The sequence below is a fragment of the Paralichthys olivaceus genome, chromosome 21, assembly GCF_024713975.1.
Source record: "Paralichthys olivaceus isolate ysfri-2021 chromosome 21, ASM2471397v2, whole genome shotgun sequence".
Lineage (NCBI taxonomy): Eukaryota > Metazoa > Chordata > Actinopteri > Pleuronectiformes > Paralichthyidae > Paralichthys > Paralichthys olivaceus.
Window position 1 is genome coordinate 17,318,203 of NC_091113.1, and position 22,492 is coordinate 17,340,694.

At 39.1% G+C, this 22,492-nt stretch overlaps 2 protein-coding genes across 17 annotated transcripts in view; both read right to left on the bottom strand.

The window, feature by feature from the left end:
• Nucleotides 1–1,460: 1,460 nt before the first annotated feature.
• On the bottom strand, nt 1,461–10,249 carry chrm3b (cholinergic receptor, muscarinic 3b). The gene is made up of 6 exons (XM_020082812.2): nt 10,095–10,249; nt 6,720–6,838; nt 6,355–6,524; nt 5,327–5,622; nt 4,022–4,731; nt 1,461–3,925 (listed from the first exon to the last, which is right to left on the bottom strand). The coding sequence occupies exons 2-6, from the start codon at nt 6,820–6,822 to the stop codon at nt 3,405–3,407; spliced, it is 1,800 nt and encodes a 599-aa protein (XP_019938371.2). The 5' UTR covers nt 6,823–6,838; nt 10,095–10,249; the 3' UTR covers nt 1,461–3,404.
• Nucleotides 10,250–13,876: 3,627 nt separating this feature from the next.
• The window catches only part of ryr2a (ryanodine receptor 2a (cardiac)), a 153,422-nt gene continuing 144,806 nt past the window's right edge, over nt 13,877–22,492 (bottom strand). For all 16 annotated transcript variants that reach the window (XM_069517248.1, XM_069517237.1, XM_069517247.1 and 13 more), the window contains 5 exons: nt 20,033–20,189; nt 19,756–19,820; nt 19,519–19,619; nt 18,944–18,995; nt 13,877–18,350 (listed from right to left, as the gene is read on the bottom strand). In XM_069517248.1, the coding sequence (XP_069373349.1) occupies nt 18,255–18,350; nt 18,944–18,995; nt 19,519–19,619; nt 19,756–19,820; nt 20,033–20,189 (471 nt within the window). In that variant the 3' untranslated portion in view covers nt 13,877–18,254. The remainder of the gene's footprint in view (nt 18,351–18,943; nt 18,996–19,518; nt 19,620–19,755; nt 19,821–20,032; nt 20,190–22,492) is intronic.

The window sequence follows — 22,492 nt, forward strand, 5'->3', positions numbered from 1 at the left end:
AACTGGACTGATGTGATCCACCCAAGTGCAGCGTTCTGAATCAGCTGATCCATCTGTTAAAGAGACTTATTGTGAAACTGTAAGTCTACAAATGTGAAATCTGAAGCAATCCCCTCACAGCAATTTGAGATGTTCTGTGAAATCATAATGATCTGGACTTTTGAGCTCTGAACATCAAATTAATAAAAAAAAAAAAGACAACCATACAAAAAAGCAGGCTTGTTCAAACCAAAATCTAATTTCCCCCGAGAAATCAAAGAGCAACTTGCTCATAAAAGGCCTCAACACTCTGTCAGACACATTTTGTACAACACTGTGTAGTATGTACTGTTTTCAGTATTTTCTGAAGATCATTCTAGTGTTTAGATGAAGCAACTATCATCATGTGTTAGTCATTGGATACATATTTAAACAATTTAAATACCTATTCTGAGACTGACACAGTATTTTATGCCTTTCATGGGTACAAAAGTATTCACTTTCTGGAAGCCACTAGATGCCACTATTGCACTGTAACCATGAAGCAGAGCGGCAGTTGTGAAATAACACGTCAGAGTATTGTATGTATGCATTTTTAACATATTTATATAAATGTAATGTAATATATTTGATATTTCCAGCAGTCATGGGTAAAGGTGTTAAAGGTTATTCATTTGTATTTATTGCTCCGCAGCTTTTATAAACGTGAACAACAATGCAAAAATGAATGTTTTGGACAGAGTTGAGGTGCACACATTAATAAACACTTAAGTGCAAAGTATTGACTGTGTAACACACAGAAAAACTATTATCATATTGTCATTTGTGAAGACAGCTGTGGAGGATGAGAGATAACAGCAGCCTCTGCGGTGTGACATGTGGCACATGGGTCCTGATGGTGAGTGCTGTGTGTTTTCATTTGTTTAATCATCCAATGAGAAAATTTGAATTTCATCTGTGGTTTCTATTGCAAGAGAAGACTGGATGGATATGTGTATATATATAAAGAACTTGTGTAAAACATTTAGGATGGATGGACACATCGAACATTCAGGTCTGTTTTACAAAAAGAAAATAATTGGTAGACAGAGAACACAACCTGCCTAGAATAAATCTTGTTTGTATGAATTTCTGAATGTACTGTTTGTGTTTACTTTTCCCACAGTGCAGTGCAGAATGAAAATGAAGAGGTGATTATAGTTGGACAGTGTCGCAACACCTTTTCTGGCTGACTTGCTATCTTTGCAGTTTAAAACATTTGAAGATACTGTGACTGACATGCATCTTCACTTTGCTTTAGTGGTTCTTTTAATCATCTCCGGAAGGCGTCACTTCTACCTGGACAAGAAACCTACAGTGAAATATAAAAAGTAGTCAAATATAGATGACTGGGAACTTAAAAAATTATTTTCTTGATTTTTTCCCCACACTGAACACTCCTAGTACACAGTGTACTTGAGCAGCCTGACATGCCATCCACTTTTATCCACTTGTTTTCCAAATGTAAACTGGACACACTATTCTATGGTATTTTCCCAAATAAACAAATGGGATAAGGCTCATTGCCACACTGTTATTCGTGCATTTGTGCAGTTGACAGTACATTCATCATTATCTGAAAAGCTTCATACAAACACCACTACAGTAAATAATAAATAATTAATAATCACTCATCCAAGGTATCTACAATAATATCCGATACTGGTGTCGTCTATAAATTATTATATTCTCTAACTGATTTAATTTATTTATATGGCCATCACCGTTGCCTTTTTAAATTTCACTTAAAAGAAACTTTTATAGGTGTGCATTCTCCTCGCTCTGATCTTTTAATCATTTAATTGTGTTTTATTTGATCATGTTATCATCTTTGCTTATCTTGTATTTAAAGTGCTTCTTATTGTGTGTTTTTCAATTGTTTCCAATTGTTTGCCTTCAATTTTCCATCTTCTATTTTGCAAAGCACCTTGAAACTGTGTTTCGAAAGGTGTAATGTAAATAAAGTTTCTTTCAGCGAATGTCCTCTGAACAGAATTTTAATCAGGTGACAAAACACTGGAGGTCACAGCTCTTCACTGTCTCTCTTCACTAAACTACACCGATGAGTAGTAGTCAAGTTTTTTTGGTAGGCTTAACTACCACCTATCCAACTCCATTACATCAGCACAGGTTGTGTGAATAACACTACTATGAAGATGATTTAACACATCTTTAAAATAGTTTCAACTAATTAGTTAGGTGCACCTAATCAACTGGCAACTGACTCAATGCTATAGCTAACATCCTGATTATCATTTGTTTTCAAGGCAATATTTTGATATACAATAAATTCTCAATCAAATCCATCAGAAAAATGATTGATTCTATGTGTATGTTCTGCCCATGTTTTTCAAGTAATCTTGAAAAACATGTTGATATAATTTTACTTATTTGTGACTTATCCATTTTCACAGAATGCAGAAACTTAAAACTCTATTTACAATCATAAAAACCACAACGAAAACCAAACACATGTGTAAGCTGAGCTCTAAATTGCCCCGGTAACATCGGTATTAAAAACAAATAAAAGCCGGGCTGCTTTCATATTGACAAATAATTCCACAAAGCTCTTAATCCAAAAGAGGAAGAAGAAGAAATCCACTTCCTAAAACACACCAAACCATCATTCCATTATTCACAGCACAGCAAGGAAGGAATCAAATACATCACTTTCGCAAAGCTTGTCTAAAACCCTTTTAAAATAAACACAGGCCCAGAGTTACAAGTCCATCCTGTGGAAGGCACAATTAATTAAACTCGAGGTCTAGAACATTTTTATCCTTCAAACTTCAAGCTGAATTTTAAGATTAAATGTGATTAAATTATGGGCCTGAAGCAGACACTTGCATTGAGCTCAAACGAGTGCCCTAAAATGGAAATGTGTTATCCTCTAGGATGATGACAATGCTCAGTAAATTTGTTTCTAAACCTGTCAGCATATTTAATAGTAGCTGTATACTTACCGCCCTACTAGAAACAAGGCGAGGGCCACCATAAGCCCTGGGGTTCATACTCTGAGGACCATGAATATTGACAACTTGGAATCTAGTGATTTGTTTTTGAGATATGAAATTGTTTGTGCTCAGTGTAATATTTTTGAAGTGATGCTGTACTCAGCATCAGGTGGTCACCAATATATTAGGAATGATCCTCTGAGGATTATTAATATCCATTTCAAATTTGACCAGCAGCTGTCAATGTTCCGGTATCATGGACAGACCTAAGCCTAACAGACCAGCCCTAGACCCTTCTGCTAACGTGACAAAACTTTCTGTAAGGCCAATTCAATTCAGCGTCCTTTTCCTGAAACACAAGGCATGTATTCTGCTTCGCAACTCTGGAAATGGATTCAAATACAGATCCAACTAATAATTTACCCTCGCACTTTACATTGGGTCTTTCTTCCGGAAAGCAACTGCATTCTTTTGTTGAAAAAGAGACTTGTTTTTCCTCTGATTCCACTGGCACATCAAAATATCCCTAAACGTTGTACGGAAAGTCTTGTTACAGAGGGCATAACAAATGGGGTTGATTGTGCTGTTCACATAACACAACCAGTAGCCCAATGCCCAAAGAGTCCCAGGGATGCAGTCCTGACAGAAAGTGTTGACCAACACCATGATGTTATATGGTAGCCATGTCGTAATGAAGACAAACAGAATAGCACTGAGTGTCCGTGCTGCCTTTTTCTCGTTTGCCTTTTTTTCATTCTTGCGCTTATTGATCTCTGTCTTGGCCTTAGAGGCAAAGCGTTTGGCCATGGCGGCATCTTTCATGCTGATGGCTGCAGGTGACTGGTCAGAAGGCGATGACGTGACAGAGTTTGATTGGGACTTATTTTGACTTTTGATGGATGGCGATGATTTTTTGTCCTTGTTCATCTTCACCTTCCCAGATTTCTTGACATCTATAAATAGATAGATTGATAGATAGATACATCATTATGTATTCTAGTGGCATTTACGTATCATGCAAATTATGTCTTAATAGGGATATGTCAAACCTGATTGATGTGCTCCATCAGCTTCCTCTTCTGAACCTGACTGGTCACCTGAGGCACCGACTTCATTGTTGTTGATACTATCACAGCTGCTCTGCTCTGCCTCACCCACTGTAGTTGCCTTGGTGTTGAAGGACCTCTTGGATGCACGGCGACCTGGCAACAGTGATGTAAACTGAAAGCAGAGCGTGCCACATCTCCCTCTGCATCCTGTTACGCTGGCATTGTCCTTGTTGTTCTTCTCTGAAGCCAGCTGATTTAACTCGTAGCTGCTCGAGCTTTGGGAGCTCATCTGGCGCAGCATGGCTGAGGAGTTCTTCTTCTGGCTGTTAGTTGCACTTTCACTTCCACTGCCGCTCCCCTGATTCTGAGCCTGGCTTTGTTTGTTGCCTGACCCAGACCCCTTGAGACCCTGTATATCTTTAGCTCGCTTCTCTGTCTCCTGATAGATCTTCCAAAACAGGAATGTCATAATAGTCACCGGCAAGTAGAATGCAGCAATAGCAGTGCAGAACGTAATGATCGGCTCAGACAAGAACTGGATGTAACACTCGTTAGGCTGGACTGTCCGTTCACCCACGATGTACTGCCAGAACAGGATCGCTGGGGCCCACAGAATAAAAGAGATGGACCAGGCTAATGCAATCATGGTCATTGCCCGCTTAGTTGTACGCTTGGCCCGGTAGGTCAGAGGTCTGGTCACAGAGAAATACCTAAGATGACAGAAATGAAGCAGGCAACTGAATACTTATATGGTAACTGTCACAGTAGTGTGGATTACTTACTACTACTGTCCACCGTCTAAAGGGGTGGAGATGTGTTACATGTATTCACATTACTGTAACAAAGTTATTATGTGTGTAAATACTATTTGGCATTCCTTACTTAAGGTCCAGTGTGTAAGATTTAGGTGAAAGGGAACTATTGGCAGAAATTTAATGTAGAATAATCCTCATGATGTTTTCACTAGTTCATTTCATCTAAATTATATGAATTGTAGTTTTCTTTACCCCAGATAAGGCCCTTTATATTTAAATACTTTATATTTACATGGAGGGGACCCTCTCTATGGAGACCGCCATGTTTTTTACATTAGTGCAGACTGGACAAACTAAACACCTTTTGAGTTTTTATGACAACTGAAGCTACCACAGGTTCTTTTCCATGTTTGGAAGGAGAGGATGAGGTGAGGGGTGTTCAGCTGCAACATGAAACTTCAACACTAAATATCACAAAATTCTACACACTGTACCTTTAATTCAGTCTCTATAACCACATTTCCATCATCACAACATCACATTGTGCTACCTGTCAAAGCTGATGACGAGCAGGTTCATGACTGAGGCATTACTGGCCACGTAGTCAATTGCGAGCCACAAGTCACATACCACTGGCCCCAGGGCCCACTGGTCCATGATGATGTAGGTGGTGTACAGGTTCATTGAGAGTGTGCCAATGGTCAGGTCAGCAAATGCCAGGCTCAGGAGGTAGTAGTTGTTCACTGTCTTCAGTGCCTTATTGATCTTGAATGACACCAACACTAGGATGTTGCCAACAACAGTGACAAGAGAAAGTGATCCAGTGAGGAAGACAATTATGATGACCTGCAGAAGAAGAGGTGGGAGAAAAAAGAGAACAAAAGACGGTCGTAGTTTGAGTACATTGGAATGTGTGAAACTGTTAATGTTGTTGAGACTGACCTGAACAACAATGGGGAATTTTGGTGGCCTACTTAATAGGAGCACAGTGTTTCTTTAAGCTGGAAATGCTATTGAGCATTAACGCTATTGAATTGGGTTGGTGACATATTTCATAACCTTACCAGATCGAACTGAAATAAAGAGGATTACAAGACATCGCCAAGATGAATGACACAAATATGCATTTTGGGTTAACTGATTTCTAAGATATTTCAAAAACTTCTCAGAGAGAAATTTGATATGTGGGAATATGTTAAGTATAGCAGTAGTCTGAAGACGAGTATTAAATCTTCACTAGTAATCATTTAGACCTTTGGTTGTAAGGAATATTACTGTCTTTTTAAAATTGTCCTTTTATGACAAATTCTCCAACTTTATTAGTACCTTTAGGAAGAGCAAGAAGTAATTTCAAATAAAGTGCTGTTCAAGTTACTTTAGAGGTCCCACAGTTGTGGTAGCTATAATTCCCTGCAACTAAAGCCAGAGCTTTACACAAAGAAGCCACAAAACTACCCTGTGCACATGTTGCATGTCTGCAGGTGAAAAAATGAACTCCTAACTGGTATTATTTAGACATTGTCAGTGTCTAAAGCTAATAAGAAAAGTTTTACCGGTAAGACTGCAGCTGATTGTTACCTGCAAGATTGTATGTCCTCCTAATGGGTCAAAGCTCTCTGCTGGCGGTATTAATGTCATGTTAATTGAAGACTCGGTGAAGTTTCCTCCTTGTATTGGGACATGACTGACATTATGCTGCCACTCACCAACACTGTCAGATAACATGGTCAACTCCTGGTAAGAGCCACCTGCAGAAGTGGAGAAACGTTATATAATACTCAGAAAGACATGTATAAGTTTGTTTTGGCTCCCTTCTCCTCTGACATTTCATTTTAGATTTGGATTGACTGGTTTTGGAAAATATATTTAAGAGATATGCACACATCTACACAATATTTGAATTACTCAGTTGTAATAAAGGTGCTAACTGATGAAGACCATACCCAGGATGCCAGGCTCGAACATGTTGGTATCAGACTGGTCTCTCATACCAGGAGAGCTGTTGGTAAGGAAATGGGCAGGGGTAGAGCTAGAGATCAGGTTCATGACGACCAATGGACAACTGTAAGAAATGGGAAAAACAGATTATGTAAAAACAAAAATAGTGACTCATTAACATGTTATATAATTTAGCATCTCCACAAAACATTTGGACCAAAAACAGAAGAGCCCCCCCCCCCCCCCCCCCCCACCCCCGACCTCTGCAACCTTGGGAAAACATATTTCAGAACTAATGAGATGGAGAAATCCTGTGGCTAGACAAAGATAGACTCAGGAATTCAAAATAATATGAAGAAAATAAACTAATTCATTATTTAAATAAGGAGGACACAGTTTCTGAGTATATATTAAGCCATGTTATGATGTGATGCAAATAGTGGTACTTTCACTTGCAGACCTTTTCACAAATAAGATCCACGCTAGGCAGGTTTCAAGTTTTCAGTGCTAGTTTTATCTAAATGGTTGTTGCCCATCAACTTCAACAACACATGTACAACTGTGAACTTCATGGACCCCAACAATCTGATTTGAGAGGTTATCATAGTACAGCATGTATAATATTGACTACATAGGTCAACAATTCCGGTTATGCTAACTTTCATTTTACTTGATGTCTGGGCAGCCCATGATGCTGTCTGCCACAGCCTCCTCTTCATCCATGTGACTGGCTGCCTTGGCCTCACTGGTACATTTCCCAGTTCCAGGCTTATCTTGCTGATAGGAAGCAGATTATTAAAACTGGGAAATCTTAATCTGAACATGCCCCTGTAAACCAAGGGGTACCCCAAGGCTCAGTGCTCAGACCACTTTCTATCAACTACATGTTTCCTTCAAGTCACTCAATGAGACATCAGGAACTTTGTTTTTAGTGCTATGTTGATAAGACACAACTGTGCCTTCAAACCAAGCCGTCATTCACTTCCCTCTTCTGCCACTCATCAGCTGCCTACATGACACATAAAGTGGGTGACATTAAACATGGTTAAACCCGTCACCATCAAAAGACAACTCATACTTCAGGGGGTCGTTAGTTTGGTACTCCCCATCCATCTGCCCCCCAGTCTGGGGTCTCGTTCCGTGGTTTGGAGTTTAACATATAACATTTTCAATAAAAGACCTGCAAAACAGGTTCTGGTTGACTGATATTACATAACACAGGATTGTACACGCAGCAGTATAGTTACAATTAGTGTGTGAGCAACTAGATTTAATCTAGAGATAATTCAGTCATTGTGTAGTTCAGTAGCGATGGGTAATTTACGTTGATTTTATTGGAAACAGCAAAACTTAATGAACTCAAGTACTTTTAAAATCACTTGATGCACAAATAATTCCTGTCAATATGAACTTTCCACAAACTTGACAGTTCTTTCCAGGAACTTTTTTCAATCATCACCCTTTCAGTATGACCAACAAGTAAGAATTCATACAACTAGTTAACCTACAAGAACAAAAAGTGCATTTCCTCCTGTCATTGATAAATGGACTCTATTTATATAAAACTTTTGCAGTCGTATTTGACCAGCACTTAACTACAAGTCACATTCAGGACATTTGGACAGACTGGAGGAGCTGGGGATCAAACCCAGACCATCTAATTTGTGGACGACCTGCTCCTCTTCTGTAAAGCGCACGTTTCCTGTCCCAACAGCAACACTGTCATTAATACAATATTCTGGTGGAAAATGAGAAATACTCGTGATTCAATGTGTCTGCCCTAAGAGCAGGGGTCTTCCTGTAACTTGGCTGCTGACAGTGAAAATGCAAAATATAAAATGCAAATTTTTTTATTAAAAAAATATATATCAGCAAAGGATCGCAGCATAAAAGTAGCATCTCAGGATGAATTATGTTGTCCACTAAAGACAGCTGCTTTGTGCATCGCCTCTGCTTATGAACAACTACAGGCAAATAAACACAAAAAGCTGATGTATCATGATGATTCAAAGTATCTCCCTCATTTGCACCAGGGCTTTTACAGTCATCCCCGCCACAGCAGAACAATGATAATGAACCAAACAACACTGACCCTGAAAATCATCTATCTATCTATCAGACTATCGAGTCTGTACACGGTTTCATATGCAGTCCAACCGAGACAACATGTCTAGATTGTAGAACTCAATCCTCCCACTGCATTGCTGATTCTGGCATAGATTAGCATAGCCTGTAAAGAATAGATGACATTACTAATACAGGCTGTACTAATTAAAGCCAGAACCATCATATCTTGGACCTGAAAATGTCTTCTCTCTGAGGTAAGATGTTGGGGAACAGAAGGGTTTGATTGATTAGTCTGTTATCTGAAGGGCTGCACTCCTACACACGTCAGCAACACACATTAAAATACACTTTAAACAAATTCAGTCAATCACATGAATATTCCAGCTATGTGAGCAGGTTACATATTTGTTTTACAATTTCATATATTCTGGAACATAAAAAAAAATCGATGGGTAAAAGAGTCAAAAAGAACAGAAAGGTGGAATAACCAAACACAACAAGGAAGAAGTCATTAGTTTTCAAACAAACTAATCAAAGTGATGTAAAACTTGAGATACCTCTCTGGCAAGAAACAATTGGTCTATTATCTTAGGGCTGAGTCCCATATTTTTAGTTTTTAGATAGATAGCTGAAAATGGTCATCCTGTCCAAACAGCCTGTGAAGCTATTTCTCTGTAAGTAATTGGGGACAAAACAACAATCCTTCAGAGCAATATTGCTTTGTGAGTTCAGCCAAAGTTAATATGAGACTTCAACAGTCTGTGTTTGCAGGTGAGCAAGACAACAGTGCACCGAAAGACCAAATAGAAGAAGTTCTGAACTGAAGGACATTCCCTCGCAGAGGGAAGGGAATGACCTCAGGGCTAGTGTGGAAAGGAAAGGCAGGATAATACAGGCAGCAATAAGACATTCGTGTCCATCTGGGCATGCAGGTATTATTTAAAAAAAATCTAGACCTATCCAAATAAGGAAATATCACTTCTTTTCTGTCAAAGAGTTTCTTTTAAGATGCTTGAACAATTTCTGCATTCATGTAAAATACAAGAATACTGGCCTTTACTCAATATTTTTTCTTTTTTTTCTTTCAAAGCTGAAGATATATGCAGATCCTGATGAAAAAGTAAGAAGTATATTGGTGAGAAGCAATATCATTAGATACTGAAACATAAAAAAAATATATAGCACTAGTTCACGTGATTTATCAATTTAAACACAGTATGATTTTTCTATAATGTCTGAGGCGTTGGTCCTGGACGGTAAAAACGTGATTGTCTGTGTCTGAATATATTTCCTGAATCATGAAATATACTTACAGGTCCACCCTGGTTCCCAGTGTTGAGTAGGATATCCTAATAGGAAGCTCAGCTCTGCTCACGCAGCATGCTTCTCTCCGCTGTGGCTCACTCTGCTCAGTTGGTGTGGGAATGGAACCTCCAGCTCCGCCTTTGAGCACTGATTTGCTGGGGTCTGCAGTGAAGCTCTCTGATGTCTACGACAGAGGTGACTGTTAAGAGTTCATATGGGGGGTGGAGGGGGGGTCTTTAGGGTACAAAATGCTGCGGGAACAAAGTCAATGACTTGTTGTTTGTCACTGTCTTTATTTGGTTGAGTTCAAGATCAATTCAGAATCAGAATCAGAATCAGAATTCTTTTATTTGCCAAGTATGTTTGCACATACAGGAAATTGCCTTGGTGTCATTGGTGCACTACTTATGTACATAAAACAACAATATAAAAAACAACAATATGTAAGAAATTGAATAAAATAAAATAGAATAAAATAAAATAAAATAAAATAAAGAATATACATATATACATTAACAGATTAACAGGGTTATGGGCACGTGCTGTGCGAAGGTGCAGAGATTGGTGATAGTGCCAGTAGTATATAAGTAATAAATTATAAATTCAAGAGACAAACATGTACTTTTTACATGACTCGTGATTTAATTTAATTTGTGTGGTGCCAAATCACAACATAGAACCAGACTCAATGTAGGCGGCACCTGCCTCGACCTGTTGTGGTGAGTGGAGAAAAATGGGGGAGAGAGGAGAGGTGGTCCAGAGCTTGGCTTATAAAATGCAATTTATAATGTTATTACATATATTATAGTTATAATATTTTTGTAAACATGTAATTAGGAATATTTCATATTTTTGTAGGTGGAAGTAGTTACTCTTATTGTCCCTTGAGGTTTGGCCAAAAATGTACTGCATTCTCATTGTTGAAGTATTCTTATAGAAATCCATAGTGAAGGTAAAGTCCTGAATGTTGCCTCCTCACATGTGCAGTAAATGATTAGGCATGGCAGCATCATGATTGGTCTCTGGGCTACTGATGCTGAAAGTCTACATTTGTGACACACTGCTTTGTGTCTCATGTATTTAGGACATGAGGTTAACATTGAATCAAAAGTCCTTTCAAAAAGTCCAAACTTCAAAAAGTCCGGCATGCTGACATAGAGATTGAGAAAAGATGGACAGACATACAATGGTGTCTAATACACAAACATTAGATTAGTCACTGAGTCTAACTTTACACTGACAGTATATTTACCTAACTTTTGTAACACCTTTACAAACTCACAAATGCTTACAAATGCTGTGCAGTCAACTCTCTTACATATACATATGTCAAAATTAATAAAACAAATTCAACAGGTGTAATACTGTCTTATATGAATATTAGAATAAAAGGATGCTCTAATATATGTTTTTATTTGAAGGTTAACTTCTTAAATATCATTAATTTAGTGATTTGAAAAATAGTGATGGAAAAAAATGACTTTCTAAAGTGAGTCTTCTCCTTAACCTGTCCTTAGCCTGTTTGCTCTTTGATATCCTCTACAAGGTCGGCAGTGGATTATAACGTCTCCCCTCGTCAGTGACCTGGACATTGATGTTTGGCTTCTAAAACTCTGCCTGAGCCTGGAGTAAACTCACGGTGTTCTCTTGCCTCCCTTTTTAAGACTAACTGATGACTTTAACTTGACTAATGGTAATTTGTTGCAATCATTCTGATGATAAATTAATCTTTCAAATTTGAGATATTATCTACTTTCTTTTTGGTGCCTCATGTAGAGCACTTTGCGGTTAAAAAGTACTTAAATGTTTAAATTCATTTATCAGCTGCAGCTTCTCTGCTGACCATTGACTTCTGTCCCTTTTTCCTCCCTTCTCCTTTTAACTGCTCAGTCTAGTCATTTCACAGTCTTGCACTAATGACCATGATTGGTGAAATCCACATTAGCAGGACTGTGTATTTTGGCTCATTGTGTGTTTTCATAATGCCCCCACTACATTTTCCATTAATCGGCCTCTTAACTGTTTATTGGAACATCAATCTTGTGCATGGCAAATAATTATATAATAGTCAGTGCTGCCATTTGACCTTTTCTGTGATAATAGACTGTGACTTGATATCATACTGCGCTGTACTGAGTTCTAATGAACACTTGACCAAATGAACATGTCAGATTCCTAGGGATCCAGCTCCTGTGTGGCTGAAAGCTGTTTGCCGTGCTCATACCAGCTGTGTTGATGCTGTGTCAGTTACACTGTTAGAAATAAGGATGCTTTATCTATTTTTGGTTTCTTCCTAGAATTCCTGCCTGTGCTGAAGCTGTGTCCCACCTACTTTGGCGGTCTCTAGGGGCTGCGTAGACCACAAGGCCGAACTGGAATGAGGTGGTCTGGCCTACAGAGTCTTTCTGTGATCGGCGTCAACACCAGGAAAAACAAAGGCAGAAACCTCAGATAGATCCCTCCCCAAGGACGGTGAAGTGCAATAGATGCTGTGTGTAGCTGACTAACAAAGCAAGAGTATACAACAGCATGCAGACTGGAGGAGCTGGAATTAAACCTCTGACCTTCTGGTCAGTGGTTCTACCAACTGTCCACATCTGCCTGCTCTGACTGAAGTTCTTGTTAGCTGCCTCCACCCCTGAAATCTAACCATTGTGTTTTTTTGTGTTCAGAATCAACTAAAAACTGAACATATATATGTGAATATTATCGATTTTGTACAATCATTAGTCTACACTAATACTAATTAATAACATTATCAATTTTCAACAGAATTTGTTGTGCAGAATATCTAATGTTGGATTACCTTTTTCCCACATGATCTAAATTTGAAGCCTAGTGCTTCTTTGACCACTTTGCAGGAAATAGTATGTTTATGTCAGGGACCATATTCATAATGCATTGTCATCTTTTAAATCCCAGATATCATAGACTTCGCTCTTCAAGTTATTCGGCTGCTTTGAACCCACCATGAACAGCACCTCGACCAGCAGATCTTACCTTTTCGACCTCGTACTGACGCTGACTGATTCAGTATTGAATTCTAAAACAAAGCATTTGTTACATTAGAAGCATTCCATTGTTTCTACATCACATTTAAAATGTTTGATCTATTTCTTTTCATTTTTGCTGTGATGTTTTTAAACTGCTTATCATTGAATATTTATTCAACCTGCTCATTATGAATCAGTAATAAAACCAATAATAAGTATTTCTAAGTAATAAAGACTGAGACAGTTTCCAGAACAAACTGTGCACTTCCATTGTAAAGTGTCATGATACAGATATTGTGATATATAGCAACTTTACTGAGTTTCAAAGAAAATCAGATATGTGGAATTTATTTTCATTAGAATTTAACCGGTCCACTGTATAAATTTGGCAACTGACAAAGTGTCCGATGTTTCCACTGATAAAAAGTGAAATGGGGATTTGATCATTTCTTAATTGTGCATTTGAGTAATGAAGAAATCAACTAATGGCCAAAATGTTGTGCTTTTGTTACAAATTTTAGATTTGTTTCCCCAAATTCAACTTCAAATAAAAAGATAATTTCTCCCACTTTTTAATGAAAGCTTATAATGATGAGACCTAAATCTCTGCATCATTATAAGCTTTTAATATTTGTGGAGACTGTGAGGAGTTGTCTGTTAAACTTGAGTTGAAATCCATTGTTCAATGTGCACAGGTAGCAGGGATATGTAACTGTCCACAGTATGGACAGCATGGTGTCTGTTATAAATGAAAAGGTACCACAGCACAGAAATGTTGAAGTAACAATATTCTCCTCTTCACAAGTTAATAAAGTTTTATTTCAAAATCATGCAAATCCATTCATTACTCATAGACTCTGTCCTTCTTTACACATTTAAGTCTCAAAAGGTCAACATGACGGCCAACTGTGTGGCAAACTAAACATGCCCCCTCTGTGGTAAATATGGAAAATATTTATTTGTTTTTACATAAGCAAAATACCACTAAGTGATGGTATTATTCAGTCTGGTGATGGCCAGCAATTAAAAAAGCATAGGTATGACATCCGCATTGTATAATGAGCGCAATGCAATGTATATAACACCCATAGTGGAATACAATTGGAACATCCACTGTGTTATTATACGTGTACAGTCATCGGTGTGACATGTAAAACACACGTGCATCCTCACCTAATGATAAAAGGTGCAATCAGCTCGATCCCCTGTCTCTGAGTTCATTCGACTGTATGATGGGATTTCATTTACAATACGGACATAATGTCATGTACGAACCGAGTGAGGCGAGATTTTATTTCACAACGCCTCACAAATGTCAGAGCTGATATTTGATAAGCAGCCAAAATAAAGTGGGGTGGTAGGTTGTTATTATTATAACCCAAAATATCCAGTGTTTAATACAGACATCATGAAATACATGTTAGACATAGATACAGATGGAATATATAAACATGAAATTGTTAAATAATAATAACTTAAAGAAAACTCAGCTCATCACAATGAGATTCATTTATTGTGTCCCAGCAGCTTGTACTTCAATTTATTTTATTTCACAAAGCCACTGTTAATCACAATGTCAAAGTGCAGAGCCACTTTTGTGATTGGCTGTAGCTACAGTCTGAATGAGTGGACAGCCAATCAGAGCAGTGGCTCTGCCCGTGGATGAAAAACCATTTCAAAAATAATAAGCTGAGTTTTTCAAATGTATTTAATTATTACATATGATCCATTTTGTCTGCGTTTATTCATATAAATACTTGATTCACAATGTGTTACTGACTTTAACATTTAACACTTTGGGTTACTGGTTTAAGAAATATGACCCCACTTTTTACTATTTGATTTTTTTCAGATTCACCTTGTACACTAACGATCACTTTAGAGTTTATGTTGAGGCCGAGGACGTGTCACCTGCTCTGCCCGTGTAAACGCTGACAGAAACTTGAGGTACAACGTTCAGGCAAAGCTGCATCTTTGCCAGGTCGGTTCTGTGCAAAGAGCCTGGAAAAGATTACCAAAGTAGTGCACTTTTAAGATTAAGCGGTGAACTAACTTAACAGAACAACCTGTTTTATTTCCTTACCGTTACATATGTAAATAAAATTTAAAAATTGCTAATAAAAGAATAAATACCTCTTTTTATTTCAAGCTTGTTTGCCTTTGTTTGCAGTCATGTCCCGTACGCTCCATGAACAGCTTCGAACCAAATGGTACTGAAGCCAACCTGTTACTCAGAGGACATTAAACCAGAGATGTTAACTGAGAGAAAAGCAAGACCCACTCTTTTTTTTTCTCAGAGGGATGCAGCAAATGGGTTGAAGAGTTACAGTAAAGCCCACAACACTTAAATACAACATCACAGAAATCTTAATTCATCTTAAATAATCCTATTAAACAATTTATGGGTGACATAGATTTAGTGTCATTGTTATACTTGTTCATTAAACCCGCATAATAAACATGCAATGGCATTTTTTTTTCTGAGATAGTTTTTTGAGAATGTTCATAGAAAAAGAGTAATTCTGTTTGCTGTATTGCATACGATCATTAAAAAGAACAGAACAGGAAGAAAAAAAACTGAAAAGAACAGAATCGTCATTATAAAAAGTTTCTTGCACATCATTTGCCAGCTCTGCACATACATTCAATCAACACACTTCCTGTAACTGAATAAGTTAAAACAAGAAGAAAGGAAATAATCATTCCGATAATGACTTGGCTTTAAATAAACTATTTTCTGATATGATCCTTCATTTGTTCTTAATTTGTGCATTCTGTCCCAAATCGTAGAAGTTCCAAACTTTGTAAGTTGTGAAATGTCTTCTGGAAGATTTGCGCCTCCCTTTCACTTTGATCAGTGCCCGTCATTCTGCTGCTTTACAGTGAGGGTCTGACAGTTACAGTACAAAATAGCAGTAAGTGATCGTGCCATCCCACATACTGAAATGGATGATGGGATATGAGTACCACGATGGTGACTCTCCTGCACTGCATGAAACAGAATGCATGAGTCCTTCAACAAAGCCAACAAGAAGGACTCGTCTTGAAAATGGAGGCATGGCAGCATCATGAACGATGACTACTGGAGTCAAGAAAACCAGTTATGCTGTTGGAACAGTCGTCACATACACGTAGCCTGTTCTGTGGAAAACACACACTCAGGCTTCAGCTCAAGCTAATTCAGTCTGATCCAACATATCTGTAATATATATATATAATGTATATCCCCTAAGGTTGTCTATGGTGTATTTATCTATTTATTATTATTTCTAATATTATATCCACCCCAGTCGTATCAGTGAAGGTAGACCAAACGTTAGAAATACCAGAAGCCAAAGCCAGTACTGAAGTTGTAACCGATTATACTGTGGTCACACAGGCCACTCGCCTTCTGATCAATGTCCCCATGTGCTGCTAACATCGGACTTCAGTACAGTACTGTATAATTAAACTGAATGAATTGAATCATATGCAGTTGTACAAAACTGTAACACTCAATTTGGAATTCATAAAGCTATGCAAACAAGCATGCCGGCTGAAATATGAAATCACTTCAATTTCTACTCAGGTTTGCACATGCCAGCCATGTCCCTTTAGTCTCCTATAAGAGAGTCATAAGGACATTTCTCTCTCCATCCTCCCTCCATATCTAGGGCTCCCACACGGCATCGCCCAGCTCCACGGCTTTATTCTGAATTTCTGTGAAGCTAGCCAGCATTACTCTCTCCTCCTCCAGCGTGCATAGCTCATTCCCGGCTTAGTAAGGCACTGTATCCTCCTGACTCAACCTTCCCTCTTCCTCCGCCTGTTCACCTATCATCCATCTTGCCAGCCAGCCTTTGCTGTGCAGGTGTGAGAGTCGCTCCACTAACAAGCACGCGCAAACTTCATAATTCAGCTTTAAACAGATAAATCCCTTTTTTGCAGCTTTGGTATTGCTTTTCATAAAACTACATCATTTGATTAACAAATATACTGAGCTAGCCCTAGTTAAGTAGCATTCATTAAAAAAGAGACAGTCTTCAACCAGTGGCACCAGGAGACCGTGATGTCTTCTACACACCACAACTCTCGCACTGAAGAGTTGGACAGAACAAAGCCAAGTTTGTCTGGACGGTGGCATTAGTGCGTTGGACCGGGATGGACTGCGGTTCCCAAAGATGCTAATAATGGATTCCACCAATTTACAAGCAGAGTTTGGGGGACCTTTATTTATTTCTCTGAACTGTGAAACAGAAGATGGAGGTAACTGGTGAGCGGATGGAGAACAGCGATGCTGAGGTTCTAGGTCCCTCCGCTGGAACAAAATAGACTTGCTGATCATGTCGCGAGCACTTACTTAAGAAGCCCTTCACACACAGTGTTGGCATGTACAGGCTGTGGACTCTGTATTAACATCTGCCATCTATACCTCGACTCAGTCCAGTACAACAGCCCGATTTGTGAGGATAAGATTGTGTCACAGGTGTGAACAAACTTTGTGGACTTGATTCTTGTGAGAAGGAACTCTCACGTACCACAACCTAAACAGTTCCCATAGAGTTGAAACCATCATTTCATAATCTCTGGCCATGGAAGCTTCTAAATGGTCATATTTGTTGGAGAGCTGTGTTGGATTACAGCAGGTTGTAGAGATGTGTGTCCACCGCCTGAGCCTACATGCAACGTGCATTGTACACATGTAAATTCCAAAACATCCACCTTCTTATGTCTGGTCTTTGTGTATCCATCACTGTCCTGAAAGTCTTTCAGGAAGCACACTCTCTTTATCTTGCCTCCACTCTCCTCTCCTCTGTCCATTTACGGGTCCCTCCTTTTTCCCTTTGCTCCATTATTCCTCTGTATTTTTTTGCTTGATACTGTGAACTAAGATAAAGCAAAAATGTCAAAAACTATTGTACAGCATACACTCTGATATTTTCTCTGTACAAAGTCTTCGAAAGCATTCCAAACAAAGTGTAGGCAGAGCTGGCAGAGTTGACTGTCTGGATGAGAAAGAGCTGGGAGGAGCTCCTCCTGTACTGGGAAATGGAGCGGAGCGCAGAACCTGCCGTCTGGTAGAACGTGGACTCCTCGGAGAGCAGTATGAAAGGTTTGAGGGTAATTAGAGGGAAGATAGAGTGCCTTCAACAGGTGACAGTGTGAAAGAGAAGAGTCTGTTGCTCCAAGAACAGATCAGTTGAGCTGATCCTCGTACTGTTTCCGGAAGCAGTCACCAGCCGGGAAAAACTCCCAGCAGCGCTCCTGGTACATCTTCCATACGTAAGACTCCTTGAAGACAGACAGAAGAGGAAGGGTTCACATTTTAAATGATCTATCTGGCACATCTACATTTTCCACTACTGCGGTTTGCAACAGTCGAGTACATTTAAGGGGGAATTCTGGTATTTCCTAATCTGAGCTGTTTATAAGTGTGAGTGAAATAGTGCAGTGGAAAGACACTGCCTGCAGCTGCAACACAGTGGCTACAACGTTATCTATGGGGCAACTACGACACTCCACGAAATGTGCTCTATAAGTAAATGTTTTCATGATCTACAGGTGTGATTTCAATTTTTTTTGTAAGTGCCATTTTCATTTAGACACATTTAAAAAAAACTGAATTTCTCTTCAAAGTGCTAACCCAATAGTAGTATCTTAATGTTTTTCCTTTGTGTGTGTTTTGTTCATATCCTTTGTTTCTTGAACTGCAATGACAATCTCTTTGCTTCTTATTTATTTATTTAACAATTTTTTTAACTGTCACTTGACCGATTTAAGACCTAACCGTCTATATTTATAAGTGGAGATGTACTTGACATGTGACAGTATCACAGTGTTCATTGTTTATCTCCTGAGACCAAAGGGGAAATGAGATGCTTTACCTGGCCTGTGTGCTCTGTTTCATCTTTGTTGATGAGATACATCACAAAGAATCTGAAACACACACACACACACACACACACATATTAGAACAACATATCCAAAATGAATACACAAAAAGCATCAGGTGTTAAATTTACTATTTCAGTGTTATTGTATTGACACACAAGCTCAAAGATCTGAGTAATAATTTTATAAACTACCACCAAACCCCTGAATGTTATTCTAAAATGCAAAACGTTAACTTATCACTTTCTTTTTCTAAAATAGAGACATCAGGTGAATATGTGGCAAAGATTTCCTGCTTAGAGAAGTTGTCCCATCTGGCGACTATGGAGGACACTGGAGGACACTGGAGTTGACTGAACTCCCTCTAATGTTCATGAACCAATTAAAGTTGACTTAAGTGCAGCATTATCCTGCTGGATGTAACCACTGAAACATGGTAAACCATGGCCATAGAAAGAATCATGTGACTGAGACATGTTCACATTGTATATATTAGTAATGACAACTATGTATGTTCTGAATAAAGTACTTGGTGTGTGTACAAAAACACATGCACAGATGTACTCACAAGTAGTTGGCTAAATTGTGCTCCTGTAGCGTGTGCGTTTCAAAGCCGTGCGGCACTGTGTCAAAGTAGTCATTACCTATTCCACAGATAAAACATTTGGTCTGGAAGAGAAAGATGGAAATGTTGAATTATGTCATCAAACAAAACATTAAATGGGTTAAATGGATTTTTTTTTTTTTAATCTGTGATTCCCACGGCCCTAGAGCAAAAATAATCTGTGTGTGAGTGTGTGTTAACCTCCATGTCTTCTTTCACTTGCTCCTGCTGGTCCCTCAGCTCTCCAAATGCGTCGATGATCAACCCTAGAATTTTAAAGAGCACAAATGTTTTCCGATTTAACATTCGCCTTGACTTACTCTTTACCACTGCAAAACAAGCACCTGCAAACTGACAGTGTGTGAGCATAGTTTGTTCTTCTGAGTGCCAGAAGCCTCTTTTTTTCTTTCAGGTTCTTACAAGTGTGTGTGTGTGTGTGTGTGTGTGTGTGTGTGTGTGTGTATGTGGGAGCTCTCACCCTGGATGATAGCCAGCAGTATTACAATGACAAAGAAGAAGAAGGTGATGTCAAAGATGATGCGATAGATCTCGTACTCGTCACCCGCGGGGTCTTCGATCTGGTCACCGATCCCGCCGCCTGCTCTCACACCGACATACATGTGAAACATGTAGCACTGGGAGAGAGGGCAGGAGACACACATTTAACATGCTGGATTAAAAAATGTCACACAGACAGAAATATTGCAATGAAATTTGAAAAATATGACAGTGACATTTAAAAATGCAGGACACATAAATGCAACTATTTTAGGACATTAATGACAGATATATGCTGCACAATGCACAAATTGTTGAGATCCTTGAAGTAAATCCTTGATTTGTGATGTTGAGCTACAAACGTATTGAGCTACAATACATACATATGTTGGGTTTGAGTCAAACATATGTTCTGACATTCATAATGCTTCTGTTCCGTTCATATTTCCTCAAAGATGGTTAACAGCAAGAATAATCACATAGAAATAAGCAAACATATATAAAAACGGCTGAAAGACACAGGAAAAGCCAGTGTTCATGGTAAAAAAGAGAAAAGAAAGGAGAGACAAAAGCTGTAAGTGTTAAACAGCATACTGCGGGGAGAGGGAACAGGATGCAAAGAGGAGCTGAGCAAAAGACAGAAACAGGTGGGGGGGGTGGGGGGGACAAACCCCCAAGAGAGAAATGCTTAGAGAGGAACAAGTGAGATCAGCTCAGATCCTCTCATCCTGTTTTCTCTGTTAGAATAAGAGAGAGGAGGATAGAGCACATTTTCCTCCATAAAAGTCAGGAATCTCTGGCTTCTGGGTCACATGACTAGTGAGATATTTCAAAAACTGAAAAAAACAGCACTGCAAAGTACAACAGAATTCTCATGACAATTCAATTATTCATAGTTTCCTTCAGGGTAGGCCCTTCCGGCTGTGTGCCTGTAAGATCATTATCATAGTGAAGGAAACACATGTGTCAGCGCTGACAGTGATGGTGGTCTCAGTGATGAAAGGCCTGCAGCATCATTACATCTGGGAACATGCAGCTTAACTGGATGAGTTTAAGGACAAATGCTCTTGGAGTTAACACTCCTCATTTGGGTTTTCTGGATTGGCTCCCTGTTAAATTCAGAATATAATTTAGAATCTTGCTCCTCACATACAAAGCCCTTAACAATCAAGCCCCTTCATATGTCAAAGAGCTCATAACACCGTATTGCCCCAACTGATCCCAAAATACAGATTCTCCTGTGTTTCCTAGAGTCTATATGGGTAGATCAGGAGGTAACCTTCAGCCACCAGAATCCTCTCCTGTGGAACCAGCTCCCACTCTGGGTTCGGAAGACAGACACCATCTCTGCATTTAAGGTTAGACTTTATATGTTATATCTATAACATATAAATCTCACTTTTATTATTTTTATCATAGCAACCAGTATGAAAGAGATTAAATATGACAGATACACAACTCTTCCTGGTCTCTCTCTCCATTCCTCTTCCCCCTCCAACTCTCTCCCTCTCTCTTTCTCCCCTCTTGCACCCACTTTCCTCTTTTCCCCATTTTTCCTTGCTCCCCCCAACCTGTTGAGGCTGATGGGCACTAAATTCTGGTTCTGCTGGAGCTTTCTTAGAGTCTTTTCACTCCACAGTCTCCAAATTGCTTTTTCATTGATGGAACTATTCGGTTTCTCAAACCTTACCATGTAAAGTACCTTGAGATAATGTATGTTATGACTTGATGCTACACTATTAACATTTAACTGAATTTGGGCCCAACATTTACATCAATGTTACAGAGGAAGGTTTTGTATGAGTGAGCTGATCTCTGAGCTGAACTCCCAAACCCTGTTGCTGCAGCGAAGCTGCTAAAACCAGACAAGGTCAAATTGTTCCAAAGTGTCGGATTGTCTCGAGAGACGGCAGCAGGGCTAATAAATCATCATCATCATGATCATGTTTACCATCAGACACCTCACCAAAGAGAAGCAGGTCCAGCCATCTAATCAGAAGTGTGATGTATGTCTTCAATAACTGATGGTATGGTGTGTGAAGGATGTAATAACAATTTTAATGATCCTTGAAAGGAACATGGTTCCCCACCGCTGCTGCAGACCAGGCAGAGCCGCCACCTCTGGCCCCTTAATAGGAAACAGAAGAACTCTACGGAATGCTATGGGTGGATGACTATAGAGGATTAGAGTGTGTGTGTCCTGAAATTTCCGGGTGACAGAAGCCCCCCCCCCTCCTCCCAGCCCCAGAAAACACAACATGGAGCCCTTATATAGTATTTGTTTCAGATGGCTTGGCAGCAGAGAACAGCATCACAGCTGCAATTCATTCTGTCTTTACCTGAGTCCTCACTCCATCACTGACAACATGTCAACTTGTATGACACATAGTTACACTCCCTACCTGATTATACCTGTTGATGCATTACTACCTCTGTGCAA